At 47.3% G+C, this 12421-nt stretch overlaps 1 protein-coding gene across 1 annotated transcript in view; it reads right to left on the bottom strand.

The window, feature by feature from the left end:
- LOC144798005 (polycystin-1-like protein 2) overlaps positions 1-12421 on the bottom strand; it is a 365276-nt gene that overhangs the window by 303932 nt on the left and 48923 nt on the right. The window contains exon 5 of the mRNA XM_078668796.1: positions 12077-12244. Coding sequence (XP_078524922.1) covers positions 12077-12244 — 168 coding nt within the window. The remainder of the gene's footprint in view (positions 1-12076; positions 12245-12421) is intronic.

Raw genomic sequence — 12421 nt, 5'->3', positions numbered from 1 at the left:
CTTGGGGGACGCCGCAGATGACTTTGGAGGCCTCTGACTTGTACGGTGGTAGGCGGACTCTCTGTGTTCTTCCGTCGAGGAAGGAGATGATCCATTCCAGCGCCTTGTCCTGGATTCCGATGTTGCTGAGGCGCCGTACTAGGGTGCCGGGGCAGACCGTGTCGAATGCCGCGGAGAGGTCTAGGAGGATGAGGGCTGCTGTTTCTCCATTGTCCATCAGGGCTCGGATGTCATCGGTGGCGGCGATGAGGGCGGTCTCGGTGCTGTGGTTGGCTCGGAAGCCGGACTGTGAGGGGTCGAGGGATCCGTTCGTCTCGAGGAAGGCGGCCATCTGCTTGTTGACGGTCTTCTCGATGACTTTGGCTGGAAACGGGAGGAGCGAGATGGGGCGGTAATTCTTGAGGTCGGTGGGGTCCGCTGTTGGTTTCTTGAGTAGAGCGCTGAGTTCGGCGTGTTTCCAGCTCTCAGGGAAGATGGTAATGTCGAAGGATGTGTTGATGATGTCTCGCAGGTGGGGTGCGATGACAGCGTCGGCCTTGTTGAAGACGTGGTGAGGGCAGGGGTCGGTTGGTGATCCGGAGTGGATGGAGTTCATCGTGCGGATGGTGTCTTCGGTGCTGATCGGGGTCCAGGCGTGGAGGGTGGTGGTGGGGGGTGGTTGCTCGGTCATGGTGTGCGTTGGTTGGTTGTTGAAGCTGTTGTGTATGTCCGCGATCTTGTTGTGGAAGTATGAAGCGAGGGAGTTGCAGAGGTCTTGCGATGGGGTGATGTCGTTGTTTCCTGCGCTGGGGTTGGAGAGCTCTTTCACGATGTTGAAGAGTTCCTTGCAGTTGTGTGCGTTGTTGTCCAGCCGGTCCTTGAATGCTGTTTTCTTGGCGGCGCGGATCAGCTGGTGGTGTTTCCGGGTGGCAAGTTTGAAGGAGGTCCTGTTGTCCGGTGTCGGTTCCCTTCTCCAGACTTTCTCGAGGGCTCGGCAATTCTTCTTGGAGCTCTTGAGTTCGTCGGTGAACCATGGGGCCTTCTTGCTGCCGGGTCTGCTAGGCGGGGTCCTCAGTGGGGCGAGTTCGTCCGCACAGTTGCTGATCCACTTCGTGAGGTTGTCGGCGGCCTGGCTGGGGTTCGCTGAGCTGGCAGGGGGGTGCTGGCTCAGGGAGGTGGCGAGCTGGTCTGCTGTGATCTTGTTCCAGCTTCTGCGGGCGGCCTGTTGCTGGTGTTGGTGGCTCGTCGTTCTCTTGAAGGTGAAGTGGACGCAGCTGTGGTCCGTCCATTGAAGCTCTGTGGCGTGGCTGAAGTCGATGTCTGGGCTGGAGGAGAAGACTGCGTCGAGTGTGTGTCCGGCGAGGTGGGTGGGGGTGGACACCAGTTGCTTGAGTCCCAGGTTGGCGAGGTTGTCGAGCAGGGTGCTGGTGTTGCGGTCGCTGTTGTTCTCCAGATGGAAGTTGAGGTCTCCCAGGAGGATGTAGTCAGCGGAGGGGAGGGCATGCGGGCCGACGAAGTCGGCGATGTCCTCGCTGAATTGCGTGCGTGGTCCAGGGGGTCGGTAGATCAGGGTGCCTCTGAGGGTGGTGTTCGGGTTGGTGTGGATCTGGAAATGCAGGTGTTCGGCGCTGGTCAGGGTGTTGTCGGTGCTGGTCGTGAGACGGATGGTGCTCCTGTGGATGATGGCGATGCCTCCTCCCATCTGGTTGGCGTTTCGGTCCCTCCGGACGATCTTGTAGCCCTCTGGGATAGCGATGGCGATGTCGGGAGCTGAAGAGGCGTTCATCCAGGTCTCCGTGAGGAAGGCAACGCCTCCCTCAGAGGAACCCTTGTCTACAGACCCCCAGGACCCTGACCACAGTTCAGCTAATCCATCGCCGACCTCATCAGCACACACGCCATCGCCTCCACAGACTACATGCTCCTCGGAGACCTGAATTTCCATCTCGAGAACAACGACAACAACTCTGCAACACTGATTGACAACCTCGCCAACCTCGGACTCAAACAACTCGTCACAACACTCACCCACTCCGCTGGACACACGCTCGACCCCATCTTCTCCGCCAGCGACCACATCACCTTCAGCACACCACCGAACTCCACTGGACCGACCACATCTGCATCCACTTCTCCTTCGAGAAACCCACCACACACAACCACCCACAAAGCACCCCACACCGCAACTGGAAGAAAGTCACCGAAGACCAGGTTATCGCTACTCTTGCCCGAGCCCCTCCGCCAGAACCCTCCAAGACCAACACAGCAGCCCACAACTTCAGACAATAGATCAACGACTGCGCCAACACCCTCGCCCCGATCAAGAAACCCACCAACAGGCACAATGACTCGAGAGCCACCTGTTCAACGCCGACCTCCAGAACTCCAACGAGAAGCAATGGCGCATGGACCAGACACCGGACAACCACACAGCCCTCACAAACGCCAGACGCCAACACCACCAACTCACCCGATCCACCAAAAGAAACTCCTTCAAGGAACGCACCAACAACAACGCACACAACAGCAAAGAGCTCTTCAACATTGTGAAAGTACTCACCACCCCCATCTCCAGCTCCAATAACGTCCCATTGTTACAAGAACTCTGCAACTCCCTGGCTACCTTCTTCCACCACAAGGTCACAGACATTCACAACAGCTTCGACACTCAGGAGCCAACGACTGACAACGACGAAGACACCCCTGACTCTACTCTCACGAAACTCTCCAACCTTCTTCTCTCCTGGAAGAACACCAATGACAAATATACCATCAAAATCATGAACACCATCCACTCCGGATCACCCTCCGACCCATGTCCCCACCACATCTTCAATAAGCAAGCTCCATCCTCGCACCCCAACTCCAGGAAATCATCAACAGCTCCTTCGAGACTGCCACCTGGCCAGAGAGCTGGGAACATGCCAAGATCAACGCCCTCCTCAAGAAACCCAAGGCGGACCCAAAGGACCTAAAGAACTTCCGACCCATCTCCCTACTCCAGTTCCCGGCCAAAGTCATCGACAAGACCACCAACAGACAACTGACCCTCTTCCTGGAGGAGAACAACGTCCTGGATTCCTCCCACTCCGGCTTCCGCAGCAACCACAGCACCGAGACCGCCCTCTGAGCCGCCACTGACGACATCAGGACCATACTGGACAAGGGCGAAACTGTGGCACTCATCCTCCTGGACCTCTCAGTTGCCTTCGATACCGTCTGCCACCACACCCTGACCACACGCCTCCACGACGCAGGGATCCGTGGTAAAACCCTGGACTGGATCACCTCCTTCCTCGGCAGAACCCAGAGATTACTCCTCCCCCGTTCCGATCCGAAGCCACCACGATCACCTGCGGCGTACCCCAAGGTTCATGCCTCAGCCCGACCCTTTTCAACATCTACATGTCACCGCTTGCCGACATCGGCAGAGCGCACCACCTCAACATCGTCTCATACGCTGACGACACACAGCTGATCCTCTCCCTCACCAAAGACCCGGCCGTCGCCAAATCCAACCTCCACGAGGGAATGAAGGCCTTCGCAGACTGGATGAAGACCAGCCAACTAAAACTGAACTCAGACAAGACGGAGGTCCTCATCCTCGGCTCCACCCCCTCCGCATGGGACGACTCCTGGTGAGAGCTGACCCTCTAACCACACACGCAATCTGGGGTTCATTCTGGGCTCAACGCTCTCAATGACCTAGCAAGTCAATGCCGTCTCCTCCTCCTGCTTCAACACCCTCCAAATGCTCTGCTAAGTCTACAGATGTATCCCCACCGAAACCAGGAGAACAGTTACCCAAGCTCTCGTCAGCAGCAGGCTGGACTACAGCAACGCCCTCTACGCAGGAATCACAACCAAACTTCAGAAAAGACTCCAACGCATACAGAACGCCTCCGCGCGCCTCATCCTCGGACTGCCCCCCACAGCTACATCACCACCCACATAAGAGAGCAGCACTGGCTCCCGATCGACAAGAGGATCACCTTCAAACTCCTCACCCACGCTCACAAAGCACTCCACAACACCGGACCAGCATACCTCAACAAACGCCTGTCCTTCTACACCCCAACCTCGCCCTCGCCACCATCCCACGCATTCCCCTGAATGGCCACCAGTGGTAGATCCTTCTCCCACCTCGCGGCAAAGACATGGAACACCCTCCTCGCCCATCTGCGGCAGACCCAGGACATGCTGACCTTCAGGAGACACCTCAAGACCTGGCTTTTCGAGCTATAGCTGCCCCTGCCCTTAGCGCCTTGAGACCCTCACTGGTGAGAAGTGCGCTCTACAAATGCATTGATTGATTGATTGATTGATTGGTTAGTTAATGTCGCGTAAAAACCATTTTTCTCACATCGGTAAATGGATCTAATAAAGCGTGCCAAACTCGTGTGGCTCAAAGCCTGTTCACACAATGCAGTTGTGCCCAGGTCCTAGATCGAGGCATGCTGACCAGGAGGAGCTAATTCTGTTTCATGCATATTTGTGCGTTTTCCAAACACTGAACAGGTTTTAATGGCCCTGTGTGTAATCTCGCTGGAGGGCCAGATGCGTTCCACCAGCGCCGTGCTTTGAGTTAATGGAGGCTGTTTTGAATTAGGTTTATCAACCCCACCTTTCCAAGCGCTAACATTGTGGGGTGGTCTAAGGTTTCTGTGATTTTCTGCTCACAGATCTTCTCCACACATAGCTCACCACAGTTAGGGTGGCAGGGAGCACAGCAAAGACCATTTGTCTGACACTGAGGCCTACCCAGAAGATTCCCTCATACTCATTGAGGGTGTCTACAGGCACAGCTTTTTTCCTTTCCATGCTATAATGACTAAATCAATAGCAAGGAAATGTTTTGTTTGAAATAATCATTGTTGTGTGAGACGAGACCAAGGCTGTAGTCAGACAGGCTTTCTCAGCTTCCGCTCGCCCACAGTCATTTATCTCTCATTTTCACCGTACGCTCTCTCTTTCTCTGTCACTTTCGCTGATACTTCCTCGATTACCTTCTGTATGTTTCAGTCGACACCTTTCTCGTTTTTCTACCCAAACTTTCTTGCTTCTTCCTTCCTCCCATTTCCCTAGCTAATTTTAAAGTAAAGAAAAAAAAACTATAACTCTACCAGCACTGACTGGCTCATAGCGCTATTATTTTCTTTACTTTCAGCCATGTTGCACAGCAGCCAGCGCTATTGGGCAACCTGTCTAAAAAACATTGCCAAAACCAATAGATTTCCCTTGAGTGGAACCTATTGGTTTTGCCAATATTTGTTAATCCATAGCCCCCTAAAATTGGTAAAATCAATATGTCTAGCTTTAATGTGCTAAACAAAATTTGTGCATGTCTGTGTTTGCATGTGTTAGCACATTAAAGCCAGATGTATTGGCTTTGCCACTGCTTTTCCTATTTATGTTATTGACAATACCTTAGTGAGAGCATCTTTGCGTAATACATGATGTCTGCGGAGCGGAACATGTGACTTCCAGAAGGGATGCCCTTACTTCAGGGAAGGTAGCCGTGCTTTTAGTGGTTGCGGATTTCCTAACCTGCAGTTGCTGTCCATGGTATGGTAGACTCCAGCCTGAAGCGTATCGCGATACTGGTGGTCAAATAAACCATGGCAGATACTGAGGCTACCAAGAACATTTTAGGAAGAGATCCATTTTCTGAGCTCATCCTTCTCTTTTTTCTTCAAGGTCTGTTATCTGATGCTCCAGCTAATACATAGAAATCTCACTAAATGTGCAGAGCCCCTAACTGTGGCCTTTTTAGGTCGCCAAACCCGGAATAGAATCAAACATGCTGTGGGGAAGTGTGGTGTTTGTCAAGGGCAAAGCAGCCTTACCTTCTGCATGTTACAGTAGATAGAGCTTAAACGAGTTTCACCCTCCTTTCTGCATGTGCAATGTTACATCTAATGTGACTGGATCCTTGGAGATTAAGTCGACGAACAGAAAGTATGCACTCATTCAATATTTAAATTATTTTAAAGTGGTGTCTAAAGTTATAATAATCACCTGCGGCCCTCCATAATGTAAGCTGCAGAGGCATCCACTGTGAATCACTGTTAATACTGCATTACTGCCACTAACGTCACTTCCTTCAAGAAGACTAAAAATTAATGGACCCTCCCCCCAATTTATTTTGTGTTATTTATTAATAGTTTTTTATAGTTCGCACCAGACAGAGGGGGTGTCACAGGACTTCACAGCGAGGTAAACAAACAGGAACCCTTAATAGATAACAGCAAAAGAATGGATTAAAAGGCTTGCAGCATGTAATCTTTGAGCACTAAAAGTTTCATTACTGTTCCAACAAGTGGCTTATGTTCATACATTCACTGTAGAAACTTATATAGCAGAATAAATAAACGCATACAGGCATACATACTTCTTATTAGTAATGATGGATAGGGATATTAAGGAAACTAAAGGAAATGTATTGTGACAGGTTTATGAGTCACTGTTACATAAACAGTACATTTATTTAATCCAATTTTCTGCTTACAAAAGAGAATTGAGATGAGCCTTTAGTGCAGTTCATTTGCTCTCATTTAATCAGCCATCTGTGTACGCAATTCTCGTGTTACAGTAGCAAATACATTTACAAAAGAATAATCTTTTGAAGACCGTATTAGGCCAGTGCGGGGGATGAAGCATAACACAAAAAAAAAATAAACAATAAAGGCATGTAATACTATATGATCAAAATCACATGAGCTTCAGAAGTGATTTTATTTATTGCTTTTTTTTGGTAGCGCTAGTACAGCCAAAAGAATATGTGAGTGGTGATCCAAACTAAAAAAAAAATCGTTTTTAGGAGAAGTATTGGGATTTTGGTGTGAACCTATCTGTGTATTAGGGCTTGAAGCCGTCCTTTTATCATTGATGTCCAAGTCACTGAAGTCTTAGTGCTCACGCAATTCCTTGCAGAAAAATTATTACAAGGAAGTACGGCTTGATCGCCCAAAATGTCATACAGGAAATGAAAAGGTCGTCTCTGCATATGGATGATTGCCCACAGATAAAAATCTGGATTAAGATATGACTGAATGATGAGATATTCTCATTAGATGACCACCATTGGCTGAAAGGCCTAATTGAAAGAGGAATCAATCGAAACCAGTCCCGAAAATGTAAAATCGAAAAAAACATTAGTGCAGGGTCCCAAAATTTTCTGACAAGGCCTCTTCCCTCACTAGCGAATGCTTGGTTTGCCAAACACTAAGTCTTAAATCCTCTTCATGCTACTTTCTTCCACCACCTTCCACTTCCTGTCTCTTTAGCTCACTCTTACAGGTCCTCTACCATCCCTGCCTTTTTTCTTTTTCAATGTTTCCTATCTTGCTCTTCCTCCAACCTTCTCTTTTTTCTGCCTTTCTCCCTTTTGCTCATGGTCACAGTTTAATGATGATAATATGTTCCTGTACCCAAAGACGAGTGCTGGTGGCGACCACCTAGAACCTCAAATCTAGCACTTATTAGCACAATTTAGTCATCTGAGTTTCACAGCACAATTACTTAGTGCTAAAATATTTTCTTTAAATGTAACAGTTTATGTATAACAGTTCATGCGCAGGGTAGGATTTCGTATTTTCCTTTCTATCTTCTACTGTTACAACCTAAGGAGACACTCATTTAGGTTGCGTTTCAGAGCAGAAGGAGCACGCGCTAACCAAGAGACATTCACCTTTATTCCTGCCTTCTAAATCAAAGAATCAGAACTTAAACACTGATTGCAGAATGTATGCTTTTCCCTAGAGATAAGATAGATAATATTACTAAATTATGATAAAAGGCCAGAGGAGTTATAAAGTTTTAAAAAGTGCTTTAACTATAGAAACATTAAATTCTGCTAGGTTTCTGGACTCAGTACAAGCAAGTAAGTGCTGGATCAAAGACAATCCTTTTTAAGGGGCAATAGGTCCTACATGGACTTCTCCGGATATTTAACGACAGGCATGGAAATAAAGTTGTTTACTACTATACAAAATACATCTAAGAGACCTGAGAAGCTGGCACACAAACTGTTATCCCCATGAAATATATGCGAACCTATACCACTGACGACAGAAAGCCGTGGCAACAATGGACTTTGTGGAACATCACACACAGCGTGGGAAGATGCTGCTCACTATTTCATTCACATCTCAACCAAAGTAAAGATTAATCTAGAAGAAGTCACTTGAGCACTGGCATGGCCCAGGTGACTTATGTGCCTTGGCGATCATCTATACTAGTTAAGTAACGAAAGGGTGGTTGGCCTCCATGTAAGGAACACACATTTTACTGTACCTTACTGGTGACTGTGGCAATGAAACTATGTGCTACACCACGAGCTGTCCCCTATTGGCACCTCCCATTGTTTTCCCATCCCCCAAAATGTATATTTTACTCTTTTATGCATTGTTTTCTCACTTTTTATCTGTCTCCCCTCCCAGATGTGTCTACTTTGTGTATCGTGTGTTACTATAACGTGTTATATAAGGAATACATGCATGCCAACACATGTTGGCATAAACCTGCAATGCCCCATGATGATCATACCGTGTGCAATGAAGATTAATAAATGTAATGCCTGTTTTCTATGTTAGCCTATAGTCGATGACATGGTGTCATTCAATAGTATGGTTTATGTATGCAAATTTGATAGTAACCACAATTAACCCATTGTTTTTCTTAGTTATTAAAATCCAATAAAGATAAATTCCAAACAATAAGAAGTTGCTTCCCTTTTTTTGACAATCTATCCAGTTGACCCCTGTGCAAACGCTGTCGGAATCTGACCTGCTACAGAGACTCTCCGGTCCTCTCGCCTGTCTCCCGCCGCCCAGCTGCTCAGTTTCCATCTTGAGCCGGGCCGCCGAGCGGAGTGTGGCGAGGGGCTGCCTACAACTCCCGGCAGCCCTTGAGGTCCCGAGCGGCATCCACTCCCCAAACAATCATGGCCAGTTTCCAGAAGCTCTTGGCGGTAATTAGAGAGGAGCTCATAGGCAAACATAAAAACAAAAAGTGTACTACCGAAAGATGGTTTAACACGAAGTGCCGTAAGGCCCTTTCCAATCTAAAGGCAGCCCTCTGCAGAACTACGAGGGATATTTTGGAAATATCCAACTTGAGGAAACTTTACAACTTAGCCAGAGTGGAACGTAGGAGGGAAATTAAGCAAAACCTTTGGTCACAGCTACATGATAGCTGTCATAACAAAGACAGCATCCTCTTTTGGCGTGTTATTAGATCTCCCTTTCTGGCTGACTCAACGATGGGGCAGCATTTAGACGTTGCAGTGTCGGCAGCTGAATGGGTCACCCATTTTTCAAAAATCTTTGGGAACTGTCAACTTGATCCTTCTGGGGAAGACTGGCATGAAGGAAGTAAACCGAGGTGCAATAGCTACCCGATTAACATCTACTTCAACCACGCGGAGATTACTAAAGCCCTTAAAGCGTCAAAATCCGGCAAGGCACCTGGGCCTGACGGTGTCCCGCTGGACCTTTTTCTGCATAACTTTGAACTGTGGTCCCCACTCCTTACCCAGGTCTTGGCGGCAGCAACAAAGATTGGGTTGATAGAATCATGGTCGACATCCATTCTGCTCCCTATCTTTAAAAAGGGCAATCGTAACGATCCTGCCTGTTACAGGCCTATCTCCCTCCTGGACTCCATGGGTAAAGTTGCGGGTCGGGTGGTATTGGAACGACTCCAAGCCTGGGCCCATACCAATAACATCATGACCGACCTGCAAAATGGTTTCCAGAAGGGTCTTGGGACTGTGGAGCAGGCCTTGAATCTTGCCCTTCTGATTGGGAAGTATGCGGGAGCCAAAGGGGGTAACAGCTTTCTCGTGTACGTAGACCTCAGCGCAGCTTTTGACTGCGTCCTGCACTCCAAACTCTGGGCAATCCTTAGCGATCTGGGGGTGGACTCAGCCCTCATTGTTTTCCTTCGAGAACTTCATTCCGATGCAACGGCGTGTGTCAGATTTGGGGTTAACGGCGATCTTTCCCCATCTTTTTCCATCAGAAAAGGGGTTAGACAGGGATGCGTACTGGCTCCCTTCCTGTTCAATCTTTATACCAACGGCCTTGAAGCGGCCATGCTAGAAGGGAGCCAGGATCTACCCCAGATTAATCACCGCCCAATCCCAACACTGCTATATGCAGATGACTCGGTCATCCTTGTTAGAACACTGAATCAACTTCAAAAACAACTTAATAAATATTGTTCTTTTATGGGCTCCCTTGGCCTTAAAGTCAACATAAAAAAGACTTTTATTATGCACATTGGCCCTAAGGTCAAGAATCCCAAACCAATTTTTGTTGAAAAAACAAGGCTGGAAAAAACATCCGTTTACCCGTACCTGGGCATACTGGTGGATGACACCTTAAGCTGGCGACAGGCCACGGCTAGCAGAAAACTTCTCTTCCAGCGAGCAACAACGGCCCTGGTCTCCTTTTCCAGGAAACTTGGTAAACCAGCTCCTACGGAACTGCTCAAGATCTACTACGCAAAGTGTCACAGCGTAGCCACCTATGGCGCGGGAGTTTGGGGTTATGGTCCAATCGATCGAATCCAGACGATAGAGAATGGGTTCGTCAAGTATTTGCTGGCGCTTCCACAAAGCGCCCGGACTTATGCATCTCATAACGAGTTAGGCAAGGACTATGTCATCGATACCATTCGTACCCAACCAATTCTTTTATGGCACCGTATATGGACAAAAGATAAGTGCCATTTAACACGTTCCCTGATTAGAGATTGTATGGATTTAACAAACTGGAAAAGGATTCCATGGCTAGTTTATGTGGGGAATTTCTTTAAAGACCTTGGACGCAGCTCCTTCTTCAAGGACCCACCTAGTATGGAGGATATCTCGAGAAAGGAGCTAAAGATGATGTGTATAGGTCACCTAAGAGAACTTCGTGGCTCAACTGAGATCTTAAAACTCTCTAATTCTCAAATCTGTACAGTTCAGACCGTTAAAGGCATGCAACCGTACTTATCGTTTTACCTGTCCAATTATGAGAAATATCTCCTGACAAGATTTCGTTTTTATTCTTTTTTTCGTTTAATTTCTTTTCCCCAAACACAGTGCTGGTCGAATCCCATCACGAACTGTCCGTGTGATGGTGTATCCATCCAGTCAACAATCCACATTATCTTCTTTTGTAAATTTTATAAGTTACCTCGAAAGACCTGGATTTTACCTCTCCTCCGTTTAATTGGCCTAAGGTCGTGCTACCCAGCATTTATGTCTCTACAGTTCCTGGACTCAGAATATTTTGCAAAGTGCATAGCTACCTTTTTAAAAGCTTGTATCAAGATCCGTCATGTTCTTGGTTAATCCTTTTTATGTCCACATATTTTACTTCAGATTTGTTATGTATTGGGTAGTTATATTTTTTGCTGTATTTCTTTTTTTTTTGTTGCTGAAATCTTTTTCTTTATTTACTGTTATTTTTATGTACTTTTTATGGTTGCAAAACAAGTGGTAACCGAATAAAAGATTATGAAACTGAAACAGAAGTTGCTTGAAATTCTTGCTATTAGTCCAGCTGACCTTTCTCCAACTGCACCTTCACCACAGTTTGCCAGCTGAGGGGACAGGATGTGCAGTGAAATGGACGCTGGATCTAACTAATCCTATTACGGACAGAAAAGCGCATTTGGCTAGAAAGGATTCTTCTACTTGCCTTTGCAACAATGCTACCTTGTAGAATTGCTCTAACTTCTACTCCTGCTACCCTCTCACCTCTGTCCTTCCCTTAACCAAAACCCACTCACACTTTTCCACCACCTCCCTCATATTGATGGTTCTATCACTCACTCACCTGCCTTCTTATCACTATCTCTCAATTGAACACTCACCTAGACAGAAGTTACTGCTGAGCCTGAGGCACATTTCCACTCTTCATTGGCAATAAATGGTTTCCTTGGTTGTCTTTTGTGATGTTCTATAAAAAAATATCTCAATTTCTATCGTTATTTTCTGTACTGCTCACTAACACCTTCTTCATGGAGTTGCACATTATAAAAATGCAAAATGAAGACGTCATCAATGCAAATTTTAGTATGAGTGCCATCCCATACGGCCTACCTCTGCTGTGGTCCAATCATTTGCAGAGCAGGTAGACAGGAGAGTCTGCAGGACGCTGTTGATGCCATAGTATGCCATGGATGTCAGGTTACTGATATCAAGGGCACTCCTGATTCCAGGGTCATTTAATTTCTCACTCAGGTGAAACAGCAGTGTGACCTCTCCTTCCTGTTGCCAATAAAAAGAACAAGATAACAATTTCTCAAGCTGCCTTTCCATTGCTCTTGCCCCTAAAAAAGAGAGATAAATTGGATGATGCTCCCAACAACATAAGAGATCTAATCGTTTTTAAAAAATCAAATGGCCAAAGAAGTACTTTTTCTGCTCACTGAAGCCACCCAGAGA

Source organism: Lissotriton helveticus, chromosome 12, assembly GCF_964261635.1.
Source record: "Lissotriton helveticus chromosome 12, aLisHel1.1, whole genome shotgun sequence".
Taxonomy (NCBI): domain Eukaryota; kingdom Metazoa; phylum Chordata; class Amphibia; order Caudata; family Salamandridae; genus Lissotriton; species Lissotriton helveticus.
Note: the sequence above shows the minus strand (reverse complement) of the source record. Positions and strands in the feature narration are given on the sequence as shown.